We start from the raw sequence: 27,774 nt of genomic DNA on the forward strand, positions 1-27,774 counted from the left end.
TTTGTTTACAAGAAGAAACAACATTAAAATAAATCCTACAGTGGTTTTGCCCTTCTTTAAGTATAATAATAGATATTCCCCTTCTACTATTGGGTAAAATATTAATTTTATCTAAGCAAAATTAGTGCATGATTGATTCAACATTGTCCACTTTTACTAAGGACAAGAGTTTTTGTATTCACACTTTGGCCAAAATTGACTTAGATGGAAGTTCTACTGTACTTCACATGGGATATTGCTATGGACAACCAAGCAGAATCTACTTCTTACTTATTTACCACCTTCTAAGAGATAATAGATAGTATCTGATTGGTTGCTATAGCAACATTCCATGTGAAATAGAACTCCCATCTTAGTAAATTTGCCTCTATGTGTAAGATTCAGGGAAGGGAACACATCGCTAACAATCAGGCTGTAATCACCATGTAGGTATGGCCATCAACCATTGATGTTTAGCAAGCATCATTGGCTTGCCACCAATGGTTGATAATTGGTTGGAAATACGTAAGGTTTATAGATGACCTGTTCTGCTTGTGGACTGGCCCCATTCCTCTCCTGGAACAACATGTTGCGACCATCAATTCGGGGAATTCCCCTATCAAATATACCATGTCCATCCAGAAGGATAGCATTCATTACTTAGACGTTCAGGTCTCGATCCAGGATAATCAAATATCTACATCAGTGTTTTCGAAACCTACGGGTCGCAATACCTTGCTTCTGTCATCAAGCCACCATCCAAAACCCCTTAAGAGGGGGCTCCCTAAATCCCAGCTACTTCGGGTAGCACGGATATCTAGCACCAGGGCAGCAGCTGAAAACAGCACAAATCAAGTGGTTGCCCGATTCGCAGCTAGGGGCTATAATCTGAATGAATTGAAACACCTTCGAGCAGAAGTACTGGCTACCCCTAGAGAAACATTACTTATCCCTAAACAAAGAACCAAAAGTGACGTCATTCCTTGGAAACAAGAATACTCAACATCAAGTCCAGTGGTTCAGAGAGCGACACAGGCCCTGTGGCTGATTGTCAAGACTGACAAAACATTACCTTGTTTCAAGAATTTTAGACCCATGGCTTGCTATACACGAGGTAGAAATATAAAGGACCAAATTGTTCACACTGACATTACTGGTTTTGATACCCCACAAACATCTATTTCTTCCACCTTTCTACAGAGACCCCCTGGTTGCTATCGGTGCTTGAATTGCACTACCTGCAGAAATTTGGTTGTATGCCATAGCTTTAAACACCCCATGGATGCCTCTATTATCAACATCAAACATGTCATTACCTGTTTAACGACACATGTTATTTATCTTTTGTTTTGTCCTTGTAAAATGCATTATGTTGGCAAGACTGTCCGCACCATTCGTGAGCGAATGGCCCTGCATCGCTCAGCTATTAACATTGCAATACGCTCCAAATCGGCTGACCAACCAGTAGCCAGACATTGGCTGGAATCTGGTCATTCCATCAGCGAAATGAGGTTCATCCTAATTGATCACGTTCCCCCTCTCAGACGTGGGGGTGATCGGGACGGTATTTTGCTCAAATTAGAATCCAAATGGATTCACAAATTGAACACTATCAGACCACATGGTCTTAATGAACGTTTAAATTGGAATGTCTTTTTTTGATTGATTGCAACACCACACCCCCATTCCGATCGTTGGGCTATCTGGTGCTCTGCGCGCACCATCCAATATGTTATTGTGTTAGTTGCCTTCTATTTTCTAGTGCATTTACCATCCGCTTGCTGTGGTTTCGCTATAATATTATCGTTGTATACCATTGCAGCGTTTGTCCGGCGGCCGGGGACGGCATCTAGCGTCCCGAGCGTTTCTTAGCAACGGGCGCGGCTATGATGACGTCAGTGTCGGGGCGACCGCCCACTACGTGGGGGGAGTCTGGACACACTCGGCTGCCGGGCGGACGCATATGTGGCTCTGTGAGTATATGTACCCCTCATTTCTTCTCATTACTTGTTTATGTACCTGGTCACACGCTGTCTTGATAAAAATGCTGTTGCATTGAAACGTCGACCTTGACGTGTCGACCATATGGAAAATAAATTTCTTTGATTTAAGTCCTTTGGAGTGACGCTGCTTCTTCGCCTACTACTTCAATTTCGCGGAAGGCACCCAAAGGCAGATCACTACCCCCCAGATTGGTTGAGTGCCGGCTCTTAGCCACCTATATATATATATATATATATATATATATATATATATATATATATATATATATATATATATATATATATATATATATATATAAAAATATATATATATATATATATATATATATAAAAAAAAAATATATATATATATATATATATATACATTTTTATCACATAGTGTAGGACCCTTTTGACAGGTCTCCCAGTAGAACATCCTTCCAGAACCAAAGAATTATTATTATTATTATTATTATTATTATTATTATTATTATTATTATTATTAATAAAAAGATTATTCTAAATTGTTACTACTACTGCTACTACTACTACTACTTCTACTACCATGTTTCTCTTCAATTGCAGCCATGGCAGAAATGTAGGCAACCTCTGGGGAATATGAAATTCCGGAGTCTTACTGTTGGGACATCAGTACACTGACAGTCAGTATTCAATGAACTGTGACTGTCGAGTTTCAGAAATTCCTCAAATTGTCAGAAACGACCACAGGTTGTTGGAAAAATTTTGTGAATTCTACAATCTGTGCCCGTTTCCAACTAAACAGATCAGACTTTAAAAAACAAAGCTGGATCTGACAGCTTTCAATGCTGTCGGTAACGGTAGCATTGAATAGGTGAGTGCTGATATTTCCCCTGTCGGAAAATATAGGCTCAGATTGAATACGTTGAGCACTTGAGCAAGCTGAAATACATAGTGAGCAAAAGCTACATTGGCACTATTAGGTGGCTTTTTTGCACGTCCTAAATAGCGTCTGTACTGTACTGTATAACTAGTGTTTCATGTTATTGTCATAATTCTTCTTGACAGAATTGCCAGTAAAATCTCCATCTTTCATGATCAGGATGGGGAATGGAATTGGTGGTACAATAGGCTTTCAGAAAGAATACAGCCCACACACTCATACTCTTTATCAAGATCCTCTCTTCAACAAATTTTGGGAATAGCACATAGCAGAAACAATTAATTCCAAGGATAGATTTAAACTACATTATAAGAGAGATGTGAGATAAAGATAGCGTGATCCATTTGGACTGGGGAGAGAAGGAGGAAAGCTGTTTGTCTTTTATCTCTCTCCAATCTCTCCAAGGCTTAGTCATGATCTCCCCCACAACCTGTAATGTAGCAGTTAGAAGCTGATTGTCTGGTTTCTGTCTTCATGTCTTTGCACATCTCTTCTCTGGTTCTGGAGAACATAGTCTCTCTTGTGCTAAATGGGCACTCTGGTTATCCATCAGCTACGATTATCTGTATATCTGGCATTTTCCTCTGGCATCTTGCTGGCTGTTGGGCACAGAGCCAGGACACTTATTTACAGTGTTCTCAGAAGTTGTGATGGATGTTGCTTCTATCAAGGAGAACCTTGAGACTACCAAGGGATGAACAGACGATAGTTAATTTATTTTGGTCTAGTAGATGAACTGAGATGTGTTCCAGTTGCACAACCTTGTATTTTCCTACTGACTTCTAAAATGGTCCTGAGAAGATGGTTACTTGGGAGGTAGAGATTACCTATAATGTATCCATTTGTATATATGGGCCGCATGCCAGAGGGTTTAATTTAGTTTGTACAATGAAAACTTTCTATAGTTTTATAACATGCCATCAGTGCACATTGTTGTTGTTGCTATTATTATTATCCTTTATTTATTTGGCACCACACGGTATCCTCAGCACCCACTTACAGAGTACATAAATAAGCAAAACTTACAGTTGAAGACAATAAAGGACAAGTACAGGGTACAAAAATATGGCTACTGTATAGTATCAGACAACACTAACATAAGTATCAGGGTCACATAAAACTGCATGATTTGGGGCCCTATTCAGACCTGATCTCTGCTGAGGGAATGATATTTCCACTGGTCACCAGTCATTGCAAGCAAGGAGTAGCCAAGGACTTACACGGCGGCTGCGATGAATACAGGCATATTCGGCCTGGAGCTGCCATCACATAGTCTTCTCTAAAACACTTGGGCATGCCTAAGTTTTACTAGGTACACCTACAGATGGAGCGCCTGTCTTTCATCGCCAGTGCCCGCCAGATCCTCTCCTCTGGCGAGCACCGGCAATAGGGACTGGGACGCGCATGCGTCTCACGCTCACACGCGTCGCAGTGTCACAGTGGCTGGGCAGCATCTCCCTGCCTGTCTTCGCTTCAGGGAGACCGGGGGGGGGGTCGGGCGGCGAGGAGGACTGTCAGCGACGGCAGGGGACACGGCGGGGACCCGGGGCAAGCTCCATTGCCACGGGGCGCGTTAGCATCTCGTGCGCAGGTGCCCCTGGCTGGAGCCGGACGCCGGAGGTGGCTGGCAATACTATCGCCAGCCCCTGCAAGAATGAGGCTGGCTCCATCTGTAGTGTTTTTTCCTGGAATTCCTGCATTTTTCTTAGCACTCCCACTAAATGGCCTGTTACCACCCCAAGATGCCTATTTCCTGTCATTCACCTAGCGAACAGCCAGCAAAGAAAAAAAAGTAGCAAGTTTTCTTCACTAGCAGGTGTGATACGCGAACATTGTGGCCCATACGCATGTGCAGTGTATTGATAATCAGCCGTTGTAAGAAATCGCAGAGCAGTGATCAGGCCCTTGGTGCCATCGAAGGTGGTTTAAGCGATGGAATAGCGCACAAGGAAGAGGACTCTTACATGCTCAAGAGAACTTACATTAATCATTGAACTACCTTTTATTTAAGTGTATATCTATCTATCTATCTATCTATCTATCTATCTATATATATATATATATATATATATATATATTTATATACACAGTATATGCCTAATTTTGCTGCATATGGCTATATAGTACATTACTAGGATAATCAATAAGTACATTCATTCTTTGCATTAAACGCACTTGTGTTGTGCCTGGCAGTTCTATAAAGAACATATTAGCTATGCTTTGCATGGGCTAAACACATAGCTCAGCTCCAGAGAAAGCTTGCTCTGATGCCAGTGGATTGGTGCCAAATATAGTTGGCAATCAATACTTGATAAATACTACAGCGAGTCCTGGTTTCAACCTGTTTGGTAATTATTTGAACCACCAGACATTTTAATTTAACCAATAATCTGATATTATACATTAATTAATGTATTTTATTGTGTAGTAATGTCCATCCATTCACAAAGGGATTAAAAACAATATGGTGGGAAGTACCAAAGACTCTCTAATGATGACTAGATAATTTGTATATTTTTTTTTCTTCCAGCTAGTTAATCTTTATATTCTATTTAGCCTTCATAACCTGTTTATTTCTAATGAACTTTGCTAAAATGGGGGAAAATGCTTAGCATTAACAGAAAATGGCACAGCAATCAGAAATATGTCGTACCATAGGACACTGCCATTTTATTTTGTGGTTGACAATGGGGAATATGTATGTATATTTTACGCAATAGGCTTCAACAGATAACATATTCCGGAGCTTGGGAAATTCTGTATCTGCGATATCTGCTATGGTCCCTCATAGCAGTGGAGTAAACCATAGCAACATCTTGAAGGGGCCCCTGTCAAAATGTCTCTTGAGAGACCCCTTTCCACAGAAGTTATTAGTGTAATGCTGCATAATAGTGTGATAGTTCATTTTCTAAACCATTATTAATATTATGCTTTATAGTATTGCCCTAGTTTATTTTTAAGACATCATTGTTGCCTACAGATGGAGCCAAGGCCATACTTGGCCGGGGCTTGCCAGAGCCTCCCCTCTGGCGAGTGCCGGTGGACAGAGGCTACACTGAACTGGGACGCGTATGCGTCACACACACACGCATCCCAGTCTCTCGACGGCGGTGCTGTGGGTCCCTGCCCGTCTTCGCTTCAGGGAGACATGCAGGGTTAGGGGAGGGGTTGACGAGGGGGACTGGCGGCGACGGCGGGGGAAGCGGAGTGGACCCGGGGCAACCCCACCGCCTCCGGTGCCCTGGGTCCCCGCCGCCTCCCTACTTTTGCCAGCCCCTGCAATGAAGAGGTCGGCTCCATCTGTAGTTTACATAATGTTACATTGTGTCACATTGTGGGGCTGCCAGTACACATTATGCCACACAGCATTGACACTGTGACAAACAGTTTCCTCGGTTCATATTATGCCACATAACTGTGCCTTCATTTGATGCTGTGTCACATTGGAGTTTTCTGTCAATTCAAATTATGCCACATTGCAGTGCCCCAGTTGATATTATGCCACACATATAGTGCCACTATTTATATTGTTTATGTAACAATATAGTGCCTTCCACATAATAATTAGATCAGATTATGATACATGTGCCAACAGTTCATATTGTACCACATTACAGGTATGCAATTGATATTAAGCCACATACACACTAATCGACTATACACACTTTTCAATAAAAATATAATGTCACACAATTCAGACTGGCCAATGGATCAGACTGAACTGCATGTCAGGTAAATCTGGTATACAACATTGTAACCTTAATCCAGGGCCCCTAAACCTATGGGCCCCATAGCAGTGGCACCCCGTGCACCTACTATAGTTACACTCATGCAACCTTTGATCATTCAGAGGATGCTTAATATGTATGGGTACCCACAAAAAAAATCCACTTTTAATTTTGAAATTTTATATCCAGTCACTTCAGAGAATATGAAATGCAATGTTTTTGTGTATGAGCTACTGTACAATGCTAGAAAATTGTTGTCCATTAGGATGAACTAAAAATGAAAAGTACTAAACCAAGGTGACGGATGATCTGAATTGTACTGAATTTCAACATCATACCCATGCCCCCTGCTGTACAATGCTGGTAACCTCATCATTGTACAGTGGGGGGTCTAAACCTAATGGGGGTAATTCTGGTTGATTCGCTCGGATGCAAATTTGCACCTTTGCGAGTCAACCAGAACCTGCCCTGTGAATGGTGGTACGCCCCCCCCCCCCCACTCAAAGCGTGTTTGCACGCAGGGCCTGAGAATGGATGTTTAACATAAACATCCATTCGCAGCCTGTGGGTAAACCCACATCATCCGATAGTCGCCGACCATCGAATGATGTAAAACATGCACACATATCTAAGTGACTCTCAGGTCCGATTACCATGGGAATGCCAAGTGTTCCCATGGGCGCAACTATCTGCCACCGCCCCACTCAGCTCAGATGCATCCTTAGGTGCACGCACCCGGCGAACAGTCTGTTCGGCGTGGCTGCATGCACCAGGTGTATGCACATGTGCAGAAATGCAGCTGCGCATGCGCATACGCGAAACATCGGTCCATGTGCGAACGAATGCTGGCTGCGAATGGACCAGAATAAGGTACAAAGCCTCTTGTGCTGCATCACATCCCCTCTCCGCCCCCTATTTAAAGCCATACCCCCACATCACCCAATGCTGTTTTTGCAACCCATTGGTTTCTGTATACAGTGGATAGTGTATGTAAGAAAGACCACTTAAATTGATTAAATAAAATTTGTTATCAATAATAATAATAATAATAATATTACACTATTATCAACACTATACATGGTCTATAGTACAGGCTGTAGGGGAAAGAGTCAGACTTCCTGTATCAAAAATATTTCATACAAATAACGTAAGTTGTCAGGAAAAGTTTAAATATCCTATATTAAAAGGATAACGCTGCTAATTTTGCTGCATATGGCTATATAGTACATTACTAGGATAATCAATAAGTACATTCATTCTTTGCATTAAACGCACTTGTGTTGTGCCTGGCAGTTCTATAAAGAACATATTAGCTATGCTTTGCATGGGCTAAACACATAGCTCAGCTCCAGAGAAAGCTTGCTCTGATGCCAGTGGATTGGTGCCAAATATAGTTGGCAATCAATACTTGATAAATACTACAGCGAGTCCTGGTTTCAACCTGTTTGGTAATTATTTGAACCACCAGACATTTTAATTTAACCAATAATCTGATATTATACATTAATTAATGTATTTTATTGTGTAGTAATGTCCATCCATTCACAAAGGGATTAAAAACAATATGGTGGGAAGTACCAAAGACTCTCTAATGATGACTAGATAATTTGTATATTTTTTTTTCTTCCAGCTAGTTAATCTTTATATTCTATTTAGCCTTCATAACCTGTTTATTTCTAATGAACTTTGCTAAAATGGGGGAAAATGCTTAGCATTAACAGAAAATGGCACAGCAATCAGAAATATGTCGTACCATAGGACACTGCCATTTTATTTTGTGGTTGACAATGGGGAATATGTATGTATATTTTACGCAATAGGCTTCAACAGATAACATATTCCGGAGCTTGGGAAATTCTGTATCTGCGATATCTGCTATGGTCCCTCATAGCAGTGGAGTAAACCATAGCAACATCTTAAAGGGGCCCCTGTCAAAATGTCTCTTGAGAGACCCCTTTCCACAGAAGTTATTAGTGTAATGCTGCATAATAGTGTGATAGTTCATTTTCTAAACCATTATTAATATTATGCTTTATAGTATTGCCCTAGTTTATTTTTAAGACATCATTGTTGCCTACAGATGGAGCCAAGGCCATACTTGGCCGGGGCTTGCCAGAGCCTCCCCTCTGGCGAGTGCCGGTGGACAGAGGCTACACTGAACTGGGACGCGTATGCGTCACACACACACGCATCCCAGTCTCTCGACGGCGGTGCTGTGGGTCCCTGCCCGTCTTCGCTTCAGGGAGACATGCAGGGTTAGGGGAGGGGTTGACGAGGGGGACTGGCGGCGACGGCGGGGGAAGCGGAGTGGACCCGGGGCAACCCCACCGCCTCCGGTGCCCTGGGTCCCCGCCGCCTCCCTGCTTTTGCCAGCCCCTGCAATGAAGAGGTCGGCTCCATCTGTAGTTTACATAATGTTACATTGTGTCACATTGTGGGGCTGCCAGTACACATTATGCCACACAGCATTGACACTGTGACAAACAGTTTCCTCGGTTCATATTATGCCACATAACTGTGCCTTCATTTGATGCTGTGTCACATTGGAGTTTTCTGTCAATTCAAATTATGCCACATTGCAGTGCCCCAGTTGATATTATGCCACACATATAGTGCCACTATTTATATTGTTTATGTAACAATATAGTGCCTTCCACATCATAATTAGATCAGATTATGATACATGTGCCAACAGTTCATATTGTACCACATTACAGGTATGCAATTGATATTAAGCCACATACACACTAATCGACTATACACACTTTTCAATAAAAATATAATGTCACACAATTCAGACTGGCCAATGGATCAGACTGAACTGCATGTCAGGTAAATCTGGTATACAACATTGTAACCTTAATCCAGGGCCCCTAAACCTATGGGCCCCATAGCAGTGGCACCCCGTGCACCTACTATAGTTACACTCATGCAACCTTTGATCATTCAGAGGATGCTTAATATGTATGGGTACCCACAAAAAAAATCCACTTTTAATTTTGAAATTTTATATCCAGTCACTTCAGAGAATATGAAATGCAATGTTTTTGTGTATGAGCTACTGTACAATGCTAGAAAATTGTTGTCCATTAGGATGAACTAAAAATGAAAAGTACTAAACCAAGGTGACGGATGATCTGAATTGTACTGAATTTCAACATCATACCCATGCCCCCTGCTGTACAATGCTGGTAACCTCATCATTGTACAGTGGGGGGTCTAAACCTAATGGGGGTAATTCTGGTTGATTCGCTCGGATGCAAATTTGCACCTTTGCGAGTCAACCAGAACCTGCCCTGTGAATGGTGGTACGCCCCCCCCCCCCCCACACTCAAAGCGTGTTTGCACGCAGGGCCTGAGAATGGATGTTTAACATAAACATCCATTCGCAGCCTGTGGGTAAACCCACATCATCCGATAGTCGCCGACCATCAAATGATGTGAAACATGCACACATATCTAAGTGACTCTCAGGTCCGATTACCATGGGAATGCCAAGTGTTCCCATGGGCGCGACTATCTGCCACCGCCCCACTCAGCTCAGATGCATCCTTAGGTGCACGCACCCGGCGAACAGTCTGTTCGGCGTGGCTGCATGCACCAGGTGTATGCACATGTGCAGAAATGCAGCTGCGCATGCGCATACGCGAAACATCGGTCCACGTGCGAACGAATGCTGGCTGCGAATGGACCAGAATAAGGTACAAAGCCTCTTGTGCTGCATCACATCCCCTCTCCGCCCCCTATTTAAAGCCATACCCCCACATCACCCAATGCTGTTTTTGCAACCCATTGGTTTCTGTATACAGTGGATAGTGTATGTAAGAAAGACCACTTAAATTGATTAAATAAAATTTGTTATCAATAATAATAATAATAATAATAATAATAATAATATTACACTATTATCAACACTATACATGGTCTATAGTACAGGCTGTAGGGGAAAGAGTCAGACTTCCTGTATCAAAAATATTTCATACAAATAACGTAAGTTGTCAGGAAAAGTTTAAATATCCTATATTAAAAGGATAACGCTGCTCCCCACCTGGGGAGGATTCACGTGTTGTGCTCGACGGCGGTCACTAGATAGCACCGGACAGAAGAATTCAAGTGTTATTCCATTCAGAAGCCACTGACGCTGACATTACTTTTAAGTTGTTCCCTCATCTTGACGGGCTGGCAGCTAGTTCTGTACTTATACTACATGTTGTGGTTGTAGCTCCAGTAAAGTCATATTATGGGGGTTATTCTAGTTCACGCACAAAGACACAATCACTCTCTAATGGTCAAAACCATATGCACTGCAGGTGGGGCTGATGTGACATGTGCAGAGAGAGTTAGATTTGGGTGGTGTTTGTACTTCAAACTAATATCCATATTGCAGTGTAAAAATAAAGCAGCCAGTATTTACCCTGCACAGAAACAATAAAATACCCACATCTAACTCATTCTGCACATGTTACATCAGTCCCACCTGCAGTGCATATGGTTTTGTCCATTAGAGAGTGATTGTGCCTTTCTGAGTGAACTAGAATAACCCCTTATATACCACTGATATTGAGGTCATAATTGGAGCATGGAAAGAGTGGGTTCCGTGCAACTGGAAACCCCCTGCCCTTCTTACGATGCTATAAGCCACATTTGCTGTGCATAGGTAGGGAATGCATAGAAATGAAAAACGTATTATAGAAACATGTTGGCACATACTGTAAGCTGTGCACAAAAAGAAAACATACTGTATTATTTTGTTCTTGTCTGTTCTGTTTTGGTACATTGTAAATGCCCTTAGACATTTTTTACAGTAAAAGAGCTAAACAAATACCAGTCTAGCAGTTTGACATGCTGATGTGCCTAATATATGTTGTGACAAACGGTATTAATGTAACGTAGAAGAATATTTTCTTGTATCTCTTAATTTAAACACTGCAACAGATTGTGCATAGTCATCACACTCAGCAATAATGGCATAAAGTGTAAGCGCTTTCTGTCCGCAAAACATGTTCTGGATTCCTGAACACATGAAAAATAAGCTTTTTTTAATGAAGACAATAATTTCCATCTAGTTCTGTTGCTTTACTATTTCATTAACACTTTCATTAGAACTAAAAGGAATTTAAAACCAACTACAGTATAAGGGGTATTCAATTAAACCCTGAGTCTAATTGCCATGCTGAAGGTATTCAATCAGCAGGGAATACTCCATGCCTGAATCTCCACAGGCAGACAGTCCACCCACTTTACTTGGCAGGGGTACAGATGGTGCAGGCAGCCTTGGGAGACTTGCCCATTATTCCGGGGGCTAGGAAGGCCACCCAATTTTTCAGAGCCTCCTGGAGTCTGGGACCAATGCTACATTCTTCTGTCACTCCCCAGAATCCCAGTAATGCTCCAAAGCTTTGCAGAGTATGGGACTTGGATTGGGAATGGAGCCTACAGGATATCCATAGTAAAAAAAGCATTTAGTACAGATGGCCACATCTAACAGCTTATACCCCTTTCACACTGCAGCAACAACACGGGATATTGCAGATTTTTAAGCGTGTCAACTCTAGGTGCATTGGGAAAGCTCCATAGTCAAAATACCGTGTCAAAAAAGCCAGTTATTCAACCCGTATTACAAGAAGGATCATACACGGTTCAAAGTCAATCCATTGTGCAGTGTGAAAGCCTCAGACCCGGTATTTTGAACACATGTGCCACAGAAAGTGATAGGCTGTCTTCCGGCCTGATGACACAATCCTGAATCAGGAAACAAGAGAAATAGCATTGGAAGTAGTGCAGAAGCATTGCTGGCATATTTCTACACTCCAGACAGTGGCGTAACTATAGCCCCGCAGACCCCGCGGTGGCGGGGAGGCGCTGTATAGGTGTGGGTGCCGGGGGCTATTGTAATGCTGCTGCCACTGCCACCTGCTGGGAGCTCACCTGTGATTTGAGCCCGGAACCCGCAGAAGATTTGTCTGTGGTCCCGGCTCCCTGTCCCCTCCTGGCTTCTGCTTCTAATCTAAATGGACTATCACAAAATGTCCGCCCCATACAGCAGAAAAGTGTCTGCTGTATGGGGGCAGACATTTTGTGATGGTCCGTTTGCATAAGACCCAGGAGCAAGGAGCGGACACTGGATCCGGGACCACAGACAAATCTTCTGTGGGTCCCGGGCTCCAAATCACAGGAGCTCCTGGCAGACAACTTTACTGCGTGGCGGGGGGGGGGGGTGTTTAAATGCGGGGGGGCGGGGTGTTTAAATGGGGGGGGGGCGATGCCGAAATTTTGTCGGGGGGCGCAATATTTTTAGTTACGCCACTGACTCCAGAGCATATAGTTCAACATGGAATGATGAGGAGGGGAGGGGGTTGCTTAGAATTGGAGAGGAGGCAGACATTGACAGACAAATCACTGGCACTGTAAAGGATTCTCTAATATATAAAAACATTTCTAATTGGTACAGTACATAAACATCAACAACCAGGTTTATTTTTAGCTATAATAAAAACATGTGAACCATAGAACTCCATTACAAATGACATTACACTATGGGTCTATGAGTGAATCACGTTCAGTGTGAAAGACACCAACCCAGTAATAACCCAGTAATAAACTAGCTCCACAATGTGATGTGAAAGGGGTTTAACTTGCTGAGACCCATTTCAGAAACGTGCATTATGTATGAATGTACTAGAATATAAGTTGTTAAGTTGTAGTTATTATGCTCACTCCATGGGCTGGCCACACTCATGCTAAAATTAGGCTTTTTAGAAACCCACTCAAGATATTCAGCGTTTCCCAAACACACCCTATCTTTGTTCCTGTGCCCCACCTCTTACTAAAGCCATTTCTGAAAATTTTATTATAGAAGTTTATCTAGCTCTAGATTACACATAGTGGAAGTAAGAATTTAGCTACTTGACAAAATTACTATAATAGCCAGAAAGCTACATATTGTGAAATGCTGATATAGTAACAAAATCATAATTATATATATATATATATATATATATATATATATATATATAATTTTTATTTGTTTTTTCATGCTGCCTGGGATCTAAATTTACTAAGATGAGAGTTCTATTTCACATGGGCTGTTTCTATGGGCAACCAGTATCAGAATCTACTTTTTATCATTTTAGCACCTTCTAGAAGATAATAGATAGTATCTGATTGGTTGCCCAGAGCAACATCCCATAAAACTCCCATCTTAGTAATTTTCCCCTGCAATGTTTCCAACTAGGAATGTACAAGTCTCAGCTAGCCATAGGCAGGTTGGGTGGTGTTTTTGCTCTGTTTTTGATCCAACATTAGAGAGGGCAAGTATTGTGCCCAGTCTTTGGCATTAGATCAACTTCTAGTGCAAGCATTTCCAACCTTGGTCCCCAAAGCACACTTCAGGGGCATACACACAATGCAATATGGACTATATACTGTAATTCATAATGGTAGGAAACATAGTACATATCACACCATATGTATAAAGCTTGCAATGCTGATGTGCGCCACTGCGGAGTTGGTATCACAAGAAAAAATAGACATGGCAGGGGGCTCAATTTTGACTTGAAAGTGTTTATAGCTAAAATAGACCATAGCCAAAATCTCGCCATGTGTATGGTCAGTTTCTATGGTTCTAGACTCCAGGGAGTTCAAGGGAAATTGCATAGTCAAAATCGGCCATAACCACCTCCCGGATATCAGTCATTGGGGTTCCTTGCTGGGAATGCCTGCTCTAGTGGATTGGTAGACAATTAATAGGTCAACCCCATATGGTCAACATGCTTTAGGAAGACACGGTGAATAGGTTGACATGTAAAACGTCAACATATACAGAATAAACGAGAGGTTTAGACTCTGCACAGAACCTGTTGAATATGATCACATATACATCCTAGTATGTAGAATTTATACAACCAAACACTGAGCAATCAGGCTCTATTTAGTGGTCAAACTACAGATGGAGTCGGCCACCATAGCTTTCAGTCTCGGCGCACCATTGGCTAAGAATGGGAGATGTGTGCATGTGAGACGCTCACACACCTTATTTGCGGCAATGGGATGCACATGCATGTGAGACGCTCACGTGTTCCCGTCTGCTCCGAGACGGAAAGCTATAAACAAATGTTGCTCCATCTGTGCAAAGAAGGAGGACTCTGGGTTTTGGGACACTCTTATAAGAACTCCAGACTACTCTTTTATTTTTATAGCTTGAAAGTACACAACATTGACATTGGGTTCAAATGGTCGGCACACCTATGGTTGACACAATTTTTTTTTTTTTTAAAAACAGTTCACCATTCAAGTGAGGGCATATTGTGTGCCAATTAAGGTTACATGTGGTTTAAAATGGTAAATAGCACACAAAATACAAACTAGTGTGAATTGTTTTGTGTCGACCATGTCCATGTAGACCAGGGGTGGGGAACCTCTTGCCCACTGGCTGTAAACGGCCCACATAGACAGTTTGTGAGGCCCCCCCACCCGCCTGATTGTCTGTACCGGAGATAAGGAAGGGACTGGGAGTCTCGCGTGAGGTGGTGTGAGTGTGACACGATCACGCTATAGCCGTCCAGTGTCCAGCAACACTGCAGCAGCAGTTGGGCGCCGGCTGCAGTTATTGATTGGAGGGTAGATACTTGTAAAGTTGATAATGTTGATAATGTTGGTCCGGCCCACGGAAGCATTTCCTATATTACAAATGGCCCTTCTATGAAAAAAAGTTTCCAGTCCCTGATGTTTGACTGTGATTACTTTTTGTACCTGTCTACCTTTTCACCTGTATCCCTTTTTCATATTGACACTTTGGAGGTATAGGGCCAGATGTACTAAGCTTGAAAAGTGATAAAATGGAGAGTGAAAAACTGCCAGCCAATCAGCAGCTGACTGACATGTTACAAGCTGGGTTTGAAAAAAGACAGTAAGGAGCTGATTGGCTGGTGGTTTATCACTCTCAATGTTATCACTTTCCAAGGCTTAGTACATCTCACCCATAGTTACTAAGATGGGAGTTCTAATGCAGATGGGATGCTGCCATAGCAACCAAACAGAATCTATTTATTAATTTAGCACCTTATAGAAGATAATAGATAGAATCTTATTGCTATGGACAACATCCCATCTTCAATAGAACTCTTATCTTAGTACATTTACACCTCTGAGTCTATCGGCCGATGCCATATTGACCATATGGGGTTGACCTAGTGACTCTTGACCTGATTAACCCGGAAAATGATCGGAATTGCTGCTGGTTAGAGCAGGGCAGCGCTGCTGAGCTGATGGCTGAAATCAGCTTCAGCACTGCCCGTAACTGGCTGCTCGGAGGCGTATCCCCTTCCCCCCCCCAGCATGTGACAGTCTATGACAGTGCGGCAATGTCACGCCGGGAGCAGGGCTCGGTTGCCAGGGGGCAGAGCCGACATAGTGTTCAGCGGCGCTGCCCGGGCTCTAAACACAGCGTGATGGGGTTTTTTTTAGGTAGCGTTCCCCCTAAAAAAACTCTCCCAGTGGGGAGCGCTACCTTAAAAAGAAACAACCACTGAAGGGTCCATATAAGTAGTTCACATCACACTGTGTGATCCATACACGTATGAATGAATCAATTAAGCTAATTTCTTTCTAAGATGCCAATGTGACAACATCCTTAAGTGTTCAGTAAAATATTTATGGGAATAATTGAAAATATGTTTTGTTTGAAAAGTGAATTAATAATGCGGTGTAACATTTCATGTTAACAGCAAATTATATGAAAAGAGATTCTAAGCAAATAGTTTAACAAGTGTGTTGTGATATGCCTTGAGAATTACATGTTGCAGTGAATTAGGGTACATTCTGAAAATGTAAATAGGTTAAATTGTAATCTAAAACTTAGGAAATGTTTTACAGCAAATTAAATGCAATAGCTCCTATTTTAAAGATCTCTACTCTGTACGCCATGAAACATCTGCTTTAAAATGTTTCACTTTATTTTTGGACATGCCAGATGTATTTTTACAAGTTAAAAGAATAGTTATAAATATTATGCTCTGCCTTGGAAAATGTTCTCCGACTTAAGCACTTAGCTCTGTGATGTACATATTTAGCAATGGGAGAAATGAAGGACTGGGAAAGTGCTATTGCTGACCGCTGTCACCCTTAACCTACATACAGCACATGTCACCATTCATCTTCAGTACTTATTGTACCCTTCACCTACAGAAAATATGTCAACATTCACCTACAGTACATCTTCTACCCTTCACCTACAGCACATATGTCACCATTCACCTACAGTACATATTTTGCCCTTCACCTGCAGCACATACTGTATGTCACAGTCACCTACAGTACATCTTCTACCCTTCACCTACAGCACATATGTCACCATTCACCTACAGTACATATTCTACCCTTCACCTACAGCACATATGTCACCATTCACCTACAGTACATATTCTACCTTTCACCTACAGCACATATGTCAGTATTCACCTACAGTACATATTCTACCTTTCACCTACAGCACATATGTCACCATTCACCTACAGTACATATTCTACCCTTCACCTACAGCACATATGTCACCATTCACCTACAGTACATATTTTGCCCTTCACCTGCAGCACATACTGTATGTCACAGTCACCTACAGTACATCTTCTACCCTTCTGCTACAGCACATATGTCACCATTCACCTACAGTATATATTTTGCCCTTCACCTGCAGCACATATGTCAATAATCATCAGCAGTACATATTCTACCATTCACCTAAAGCACATATATTACCATTCACCTACAGTACATATCTTACTCTTCACCTGCAGTACATATGTCAATAATCATCAACAGTACATATTCTATCCTTGACGATTTTTTAAATGTAGCACGCAAAAGGGCCATATAAAGTTGGCCTTGGGAAAAACATTCCCCACTTAGGTCAACTCCAACCTCATTAAGTGTTTGACCTTGTGCCATTTAGAATAGAATCAACTTTATTGGCCATGTATGCTTGCACACATCAGGAATTTTTTGTGGATTACAGTGCAGCATCAAGCAGGGATAAAAAGGGGGGAGACATTACATATATTACATAAAGACATTACAAGCATTTCATTTCTAGATACGACTGTGGTGGTCAGGTCGCCAAGTAGGGACATGTTGTTTGGCTGTTGATATTGGGATTGCATTCGCTTTGATTGGATTGTTCAGGTGATGGACGGCTAATGGAAAAAAGCTTCTGGTAAAGCAAACTGTCGGGATTCAGTTACATTTTGGGATACAGTATAATTTCAGTGTACAGTAAACTGTCAAGCTACAGTATTTAAATTAATGCACTGTAGAACACACACTATATATATATATATATATATATATATATATATATATATATATATATATATATATATATATATATACAAACCGGAAGAGAGAACCGGCACAACAGGACTTGTATGTAGCCCAAAGATGGTAAGGTGCCCAGGTGCCAACAATAGTGGCCTTGCAGCCCCTTGTAGATACAAATATGAAGAAAGGGCACTCGGGGACTCGTTTGAAGGTGAAAGGTGGACTGGTTTATTCAGTCAAAGAACGCCTACGTTTCGGGGTCTCCCCCTTCGTCAGGACAAGTTAGTGGTGTAACAATATGTGGTACATAGACAGTGGAATATAAAGGCTCGAGTACTTACCCCCTCCTGCAGCTTGCGCTCACACACAGAGACCGCTGGGCTGACTTCCGGGTCTGATCGCGCCGTGATGACGTCACCGCGCCTGACAGTGTCTTCCCTCAGGCGCATCAGAACGGGGCTTGTCCGGCGGTCACGTGGGGCGGGCACGCCGGACAAGCCCCGTTCTGATGCGCCTGAGGGAAGACACTGTCAGGCGCGGTGACGTCATCACGGCGCGATCAGACCCGGAAGTCAGTCCAGCGGTCTCCGTGTGTGAGCGCAAGCTGCAGGAGGGGGTAAGTACTCGAGCCTTTATATTCCACTGTCTATGTACCACATATTGTTACACCACTAACTTGTCCTGACGAAGGGGGAGACCCCGAAACGTAGGCGTTCTTTGACTGAATAAACCAGTCCACCTTTCACCTTCAAACGAGTCCCTGAGTGCCCTTTCTTCATATTTGTATATATATATATAGATATACCTATCCAAATCAGCCGGCACTCCTATCATAAATACACAGCAAGCCCCGGTGCCCAGATGCAGTAATACAAACAGTCCAAAATTAAGTGCCGGAGTGCCATTTAATTTTGGACTGTTTATATATAGATATATATATATATATATATATATATATATATATATCTATATATATATATATATATATATATATATATATATATATAACATGTGTTCTACAGCATACTGTATATACAGGAGAGTTCATATACAGAGTTTTTTTTTTTTATATATATATGTCTTGATAAAGGGCATAATAGCCCAAAATGTTGACTTTCAACTACCTTGTCATGTTGTGTTGATTGAATTTGCTCGCGAGTGTCATTCAGCCACCCAGTTTGTCGTTCTTCTTTGAAAACCTGCTGTGAGTGCCGCCAATCCCTTTACATATATATATACTTACATACCTCATAGAGAGGCTTTCATTACCCTTAAAATGTATCACCGCTGGTGTTATGCCTGAATTTAAACACCAAGGGACCTTCTCGTGTTTCTCTTCCATGTGGAATGTTTGGAATGGAGTGGGATAGAAAACTTGCATTTTTATTTGACACTTAGAGTAGCTACCTACATTAGTTCTTCAGATTTTATAAAATGTTGACTCCTGAGCTGTCTCTCAGTATAAGCTGCACATTTTTTGTGCTACTCTGCCTTCCCTGCTTGTTAGACTCTCTAGTCCTTGAAGGGGGTGTTTTATTCATATTGCACATGGTGAATTTCCTATTTGTTTTTTAATTGTTTATTTCCCACTAATTGTTGACTAGTTGCAGTGCCTGTTTTTTTGATTACATAATCCGTTAACTTTTGTATGTGCTTTGCTTCTGTTTCCTGCATCATTAGCAATTATCAAAATGAAAAGTTAATAAAATGCTTGATCACTTGATTTGCAATAGAGTTATTCTATTTTACCTGGAACATGAGTAAGTGGGGTGTCATATTGATAAATTTACATTGGCTTGTATATATTTACATTGGCTTGCTGAACTAGACCTAAATAGTGCTGATATCATATACCTGTACCATATAAAACTAAATAGCTCCTAATCCTTGGGTTTGATGACCACTTGTTATGTTCTTGTTCACAGGTTATGGATTTGTAGATTTTGACAGTCCTGCAGCAGCACAGAAAGCAGTTGCATCTCTGAAAGCCACTGGTGTACAAGCCCAAATGGCAAAGGTAAGGTTCTATTGCACAGTATACTAACTGTGTGTGTATGAACAGTATACAATTGTTATGTTCTCGTGTGTGGGTACAATCAGTCTCATGGCATTGCTAGTAAACATTTACTATTGTATGCACCTGTTAATGAAATGCAAATATTAAAATGTGGCATTGAATTATTTGTTTCTCTGGGTACCTAGAATTGTGATTTGTATGCATTTTTAGTCCGTTGATGGTGCTTTACTACTATCTTTATTAAGCTTTTCATTTTGTTTTTTACGCATTTTTTACGCATTATCATTTAGGTTGTTCCTGTTTATTATGACTTCTGTATGTTATGGGAGATTTATTGTGTAATTACAAAGATTATTGTCTACGTAGACTGTTTTAACTAAAATTTGTTTATTTTATGTTATAATCTGGTAAACACAAGCAGTGACGTGAAATGTGTCTCTTGATTCCTGGTTGCTCAAGCAATATATATATATATATATATATATATATATATATATATATATATATATATATATATATATATATATATATATATATATATCCATAAACATTAGATTAATGAAGGAATATGAATATGTTTTTCTATGCTGTGATTCATGAGTGCCACAGAGTTGTCTGACATATTTATGTATCAAGACTATATATATCTAAGTAATGTTAATGTAGTTTGTTGGTGGAAGTAATAAAAGAGCCTCAGTTGCTTTTAGATTCTACAGACCGAGTTGCTCTAAAAATATGTATCTAATCAAAACATACGGTTTAGACTTCTTTCTGGTAGTTTGAAAACCACTAATGACTGACATGCATTAATAGCTCATTACCCACCAGCTCAGTACACAACACTAGTGATCGCATCTAAAGTGTGACCATTCATTGCACCAGATTACTATGTAGCAGTGAGTACAGGGATTATGATATTCTGTATATCATCTGTAAAAATATATATAAATAGCATTTAGAGATGTTGAATAATCAGATTATTTCCTTATTACAATTTAAAAAAAATGCTGGTTGATCTGTGAAGGAATTTAATTAACCACAAATTAATTCTATTATTCTAAATATTCAATGGTTATGCACTGTTCAAGTCCCTTGTGTACATAGTCATTTACCTCCAGTTAATATTACATTTAAAATACACTATGGTGTAACGGTTTTCCTTTTTTGTTTGGTCTGTGTTCTAAATGTATAATAGTTGAAAACAAATAGTGGTATAACCTAATCAAGCAGGGGAAGATATAGAAATCTATATCAATTTTTAAAAGGCGCTTTAATATGGGTGTGCTTGGCTGTACAGCTGTAATCTAAAATTGGGGGAGTCACCTCCAATACAATAGACAAAAAAAACAGGAGTGGTTGATTGCGCTAGAACATTTTGTACATTATTAGATTTAAATGAATAGAAATGGTCAGGTGTGAATATGTAATAGAAAATACATTTATTATGACATAATACAATAGTAAAAAAATTGAATAAAAGGTTGAATTAAAAATAGGGACGATGATGTAATAGTCACCCAAATCTTTGGAGCGGTGGATACCAGACTGGTTAGGGAATGATCCCAAATAGATGTGATGGTCCTGGATGTATAATTTGTAATCCAAGTTGGTTTGGGAAAGCACTTAAATACCGTTGCCGCTTGTAATCCACAGAATGGTTCCCGGGCTTCTTTTAGGAGGTGGCGTGCCTCCACGATGTACCTTTGCCTCGGATAGTGGTTAGGGGCCGGTCAGCAAGATTTGTAAGCGAGTGTCCCAGATCAAAAACGTAGTTGCTGGTTTTCCAAACTCCAAACAGTGTAAGAAGGGTGCTGGTTATCAGGGTCCCTTTGGGGTAGCACCTACGCGTTTCGCTGTCGTGTGGCAGCTTTTTCAAGGTGACTATTTCATTCAACTGATGGGGTTTAAATACCCTCTAAAATATTTAACATGGCACACCTGACCATATGCGGAGACAGACCTACTTAATTTTCAGCTTTTTGGAGAGATAATATAAAACATTGTTTTATATTATCTCTCCAAAAAGCTGAAAATTAAGTAGGTCTGTCTCCGCATATTATATAGATAATACTATTATATATGTTGTTTTAATATATAAGTTTATTAAGTAATTATCACCTGGTCAGGTGTGCCATGTTAAATATTTTAGAGGGTATTTAAACCCCATCAGTTGAATGAAATAGTCACCTTGAAAAAGCTGGGTTTTTAGCAATGGGTTCTTGTCTGAAATATTCACCATCACCAATGGAACTCGCCAAGGGTGTCCCCTTTCCCCATTAATATTCGTTTTAGCTATCGAACCCTTAGCTAATAAAATTAGAGCTGACCAAGCCTTTCCAGGGCTACGGATAGGACAGAACGATAACAAATTATGTCTCTTCGCGGATGACATATTACTATTTGTGACAGACCCACATCACTCTCTGGTAAGGCTACATAATATTTTAGACGAATATAGAGAGGTATCATATTACAAGCTAAATACAACTAAAACTGAAGCGTTACCTATTAATATATCAAAGAAGGATATATCTGCCCTGAAGGCTACATATCACTATCATTGGAAGACTAATGCTATTGTATATCTAGGTATTAATATCCCCACTAACTCTAAATTAGTATTTGAACAAAATTGGCCCAAAATGATAAAAAATGTCTCTTCCCTCACCAATTCATGGCTAGCATATGAGGAATCTTGGTTGGGCAGACTGTCTGCATTCAAAATGATGATACTGCCTAAATTAATGTATCTTTTTCGGACAATTCCATATGCCGTCCCACGTCAGTACATGGTAAAATGCCAGGGAGTGATGATGAAGTACATTTGGAAGAATCACCCACCCAGATTAGCAAAATCACGGATGACTCTCCCAAAACACAGACACACTTAGACAGATATAGGGAAGCATGTATATTAACTCAAATGCAAGAATGGTTCAAAGACCCCCCCATATCAAGTTGGGCAAGAATGGAACAAGACACATGCGCAGGGCTCTCCTTAAAAGATCTCATATGGGTCCCACAATCATTAAGACCAAGTATATTACAACTTCTACCTATTATTAGAGACACACTAAAAGTCTGGGACAAAATTAAATTAAACATTCCTCGATTAACTTTACCAACATTAAATATTTTATTAAAAACACTACAAAGTTTGATCCCAAACTTGAATGTGGTAAAATGGACCGCAGTGGGCCTAGTAAAGTTAGGAGATATTTTTGAGGGAGGAAGATTAATATCATTTTCTGACTTGCAAATGCGATTCTCCCTGCCTGGGACAGAGTTCTTGCAATACATGCAAATACAGAGTTGGACTCGGAAAGCCAAGAGCACATTAGAACCATGGGAATATGCGCCAGCCGCACTTCTGACCCAATTGAACAAGCAAGGAACGAGGGGGTGTATTTCCTATTGGTACAACTTCCTGATAGATGTACCCCAGATCTCTAAGTTCTCAGCCCAACAAAAGTGGGAAAGGGACATGAATATACACCTATCTGATAAACAATGGGAAACAATATACACTACCTCTTTTAGCATGTCAAAATGTTTGAACCACTCAGAAATGCAGGTCAAGTTGTTAAATAGACTATACCTGACTCCAGAAAAATTACATATGTACTGGCCCACGTGTTCACAGTTCTGTTGGAGGGAATGCGGAGAGGTTGGAAATATTTACCATGTGTTCTGGCTTTGTCCAAAAATACAACAATACTGGAGAGAGGTCTTTGGGCTTATTAGCAAGGTAGTGGGGATGCAGATAGCCCCCTCACCACAATTGGCCCTTCTACATATATACCCAACAGAGGTGAGAGCGAGCTATCGGTATGTGTTGGGGCATATATGTATCACAGCACGAGCAGCTCTGGCTCAATGCTGGAAGCAAGTCACCTTACCCCCCATCCAGAAGGTGATTTCTAAAGTCCAATTTCAGTACATAATGGAAACAGAAGTCACACTGGGTAACATACCCCCTATATCAATACAGAGGAAATGGAGCAGGTGGGGCAAATACATACTAGAAGACGATGGTGACACTTAGATATAAAACTAGAATCGATGGGGAAATGGTGGCCAAATTGAATTGAAGTAAGAGATATATATCTGAGTAGTTGGGGATACGAATTATAATAGGAAGTAAGTAGGGCCCTATGGAAGATAGATAAATGTACCTCCTTAATATACAGGAATGAAAATAAGGTTAAAAACATAAAGGATAAGTAATGGATGTGTAATTGTAATCCCCTGGAATGTACCCCCCTTTTTTTTCTGTACCCCCCATATCCCTTTCTTTTTTCTGTTATTTTGTGTTTGTCTGTATGTATATATATATGTGTATATATATATGTATATGCAATCCAATGAATCCCAAGCAATGGGATAAGAACGGCACTCGGAGATATTCAACTTTTGAAAAAAGTGTATTCACAGCATCACAGGTACAGGTACAGGTGAGTGCCGGCAGTATTGTATTCCTATATATGTATATGTATATATATATGTATATGTGAAAAATTTAATAAAATAATATTCCGTAAAAAAAAAAAAAAGAACTGTTATCCCTAATATACTGTAGGTTTTTGTTCTGTGGACAGAGTGATGAAATAATCTACAAGAATTATAAATTTGGAGATGCAGAAAAATGTTTAATAACACAATAGGTAACATTTTCTACACCAGATGTCTTCCTTCCAGTACTACGAAACAATATAGTAACAACTAAATTTGGTACTGTGGAAGGCATCACCTGCCCACCCCCTCCCCACCCCCACCTCAGGGCCTTAGATCAACCACCCTTCCTTGCCTTCTGTTGAATTCTTTAATTTGTGGAATTTACCAGACAGAAGGAGGCCATAATGACACGATTCACGATAAATCGCATCACTGAGCCACCAAAGCACCTAGTCCATAAGAGTAGGCATTGTGTACTACAATTCTACAGTACTAGGAACCAGAATACTGTATATGTATACACAGTAAGAAGAATATATATATAGCCATTCCAATCTGGTCTGGCATGTTGTACTATCTTTAACATAATCACAAACATTATAATCCAAGACAAAAGTCAATATCCATGACACCATACTTGCCGGCACAATAAAATATATCTGACACTTTGTAATATATGATAAAGAAGAAAACAGTCTTTGGCTTGAAATGCTCTTGCTTAAATTTGGAGAAAACAATCACTGTTCGTATATACTCTATATGGGGCGGATCCAGGATAAAATGACAGGGGGGGCACAATGAAAAAAAGGGTTTGGGTGGGGGAGGGGCGGTGTTAGTGGTGCCAGTGTACATGCTAAGAGAGCGGCAGGAGAGGGTAGGAATGGAATTAAAAATAGGCCCTGGCATTTAAAGTACGCAGGCCCACCATGGCGACAAAAGTGAAGGATGTAGTTGTGCGCACGACAAAGGCGCGCTCCGGAAAAGGGTGTGTGGCCACTCAACAGGGGGCGTGTCAAAACCATATACAACTTCTACACATTATGCAACAAAATACTAGACCCCATTATACTTGCCCCTTACACATGATGCCAAATGGAATGAGCCAAAATTGACATAATGCCACATGGATTGAGCCAAAATTCAAATAATGCCACATGGATTGTGTCAAAATTCACATAATGCCACATGGATTGAGCCAAAATTGACATAATGCCACACAGATTGAGCCAAAATTCACATAATGCCAAATGGATTGTGTCAAAATTCACATAATGCCACACGGATTGAGCAAAATGCATAAAATGCCATACGGATTGAGCCAAAATTCACATAATGCCACATGGATTGAGCCAAAATTCACATAATGCCACACGGATTGAGCCAAAATTCACATAATGCCATACGGATTGGGAAAAAATTCCCATAATGCCACATGGATTGAGCCAAAATTCCCATAATGCCACATGGATTGAGCCAAAATTCACATAATGCCACACGGATTGAGACAAAATTCACATAATGCCACATGGATTGAGCCAGAATTCACATAATGCCACACAGATTAAGCCAAAATTCACAATACACTTCATAAACAGGGACATTGTCCACCAAAGGCTCGCATTAAACATTTACACCATAATGTCCATTACACGTTAAGTTACACGCCATTATGTCCATTATGAGTTATGCCAAACACCATAATGCCTATTAAAAATTATGCTACATAAGTGCTGCTTCTCTACATGCTCATTGCCAAGGGTTCCATGCTCATTGCCAGAGGTTCCATGCTCGTTGCCATGTGGGATTACATGCTCATTGCCAAGGGGGAATACATGCTTGTGGTAAATGGGGGACAGCCGCCGCCAGGCAGAAGAAATAGCCGCTGACAGTGGCAGAGCCTGGCTGTATTCAGAGCACTGCAGGTCCCGGCTATTTGAAATAATACCCCTTTCACACCAGAAAATGCATTCCCAGGTTGGCCCCTTTTACACCAGCCTAGTCTCTGCATTTTCTGGTGAGTTATCTCATTTAACCGGCTATATCTTCGGAACCAACTGACCCATTTACATGAGACAAGTATTATATTGAAGAACTTTTGAGTGATTTTTGAATGATTTGGTCCAGTGAAACTGGAACGTTTGGGTCCAGAGTAATCTGCCCTCAAAGAACATGAACAGCCATGAAATTACATTTCAAAAATAAAAAAATCGGTTTACACGCAATATCTCTGGAACAGATTGACCGATTTGGACCAGCCTGGTATCATATTGAAGGCCCAGCGATTTGGAATTGAATGAGATCAACCACAAGCTTCTGTGATGTGAGGCCGGGAACTGGCAGCCGTCGGAACCGGGTGGGGGTCGGAATTGACGGGTCCAATATTATCCTATGGGGAAAAACGTTACAGGTTTGCCAGGCGATATCTTCGGTTCCCGGGGGGCTAGAGACATGGGGCTGGGCTCGTTAGAAAGCCCTGGTCCTCAGCTACAAAATAAATTAAAGGGGGGGCACGTGCCCGGGTGCCCCCCCCCTGAATCCGCCACTGTACTCTATAAGAAGCTCTTTAATATTCCTGTGACCGAGGAAGAAAAATACTTCTGCAAATGGAAATGGAACCAAAGCGAGTAATCTTTTAATAATGGCATCCATTAATTATTCAGACATCAAGTGAAGTAGTTCTGTTAGCAGCAGATTTTCATGGGAATGTGCTAATTACATGTGCCACATCATAGGTGAACTGAATGAGAGAAATACATGGTGAACCAAGTGATTTCAAACAATGTAGATGTAATGTCAAATTGTAAATGAAAGGGAATATGCATGAAACAGTGATTATTTCCGGAGATTAAAGTTTCCTGCTCTGAATCCTAGTCTCAGATGTTATGCAACAAGTGTGGCCGTTATGAACAAAGATTCTATCTTTGATTTACAAGTCCTCTGCAGTGTGAGTTATAGAGCTATTTTGCTTTCTGCCCTTACTTTTATAAATGTCTCCCAACGCTAGTGCACAGGGTGATAAATAATATTATTGCCAATATCTACTAATGTTTTGTGAGCAGTTCTTTGGGATCAACATATGTTGCCACTTGACACCAGTGCATGCTGGTACTTGTAGTGCCACCACAGTGGACACTATTATTATCCTTGTGCCTCAAAGGTACCAGACAAGGCCCAATGCTAATTAGCATTGTGCAGTGCCTCTCTAGGTAAATGTTTTGGGGTTTACTCATAGTAGGTATAGTCAATTGGTGGTCCCATATCAATCTTATTGATCCCCATCTCTGCATTTAATACAGCCAAAAATCAGTAAAGTGATATAATGTTTGAACCTTGTTGGAAATTGAGGATTGTTTCCAGTTCATATTGTGTTACTCCTTT

The 27,774-nt window shown here is 40.8% G+C and overlaps 1 protein-coding gene across 7 annotated transcripts in view; it reads left to right on the top strand.

Annotated features, from left to right (window-relative positions):
* The window catches only part of RBMS3 (RNA binding motif single stranded interacting protein 3), a 545,406-nt gene that overhangs the window by 245,053 nt on the left and 272,579 nt on the right, over positions 1-27,774 (top strand). For all 7 annotated transcript variants that reach the window (XM_083188643.1, XM_083188638.1, XM_083188637.1 and 4 more), the window contains exon 4: positions 19,850-19,941. In XM_083188643.1, the coding sequence (XP_083044769.1) occupies positions 19,850-19,941 (92 nt within the window). The remainder of the gene's footprint in view (positions 1-19,849; positions 19,942-27,774) is intronic.

The sequence above is a fragment of the Crinia signifera genome, chromosome 5 (genome assembly GCF_055691185.1).
Source record: "Crinia signifera chromosome 5, ASM5569118v1, whole genome shotgun sequence".
In the NCBI taxonomy this organism is placed as follows: Eukaryota; Metazoa; Chordata; class Amphibia; order Anura; family Myobatrachidae; genus Crinia; species Crinia signifera.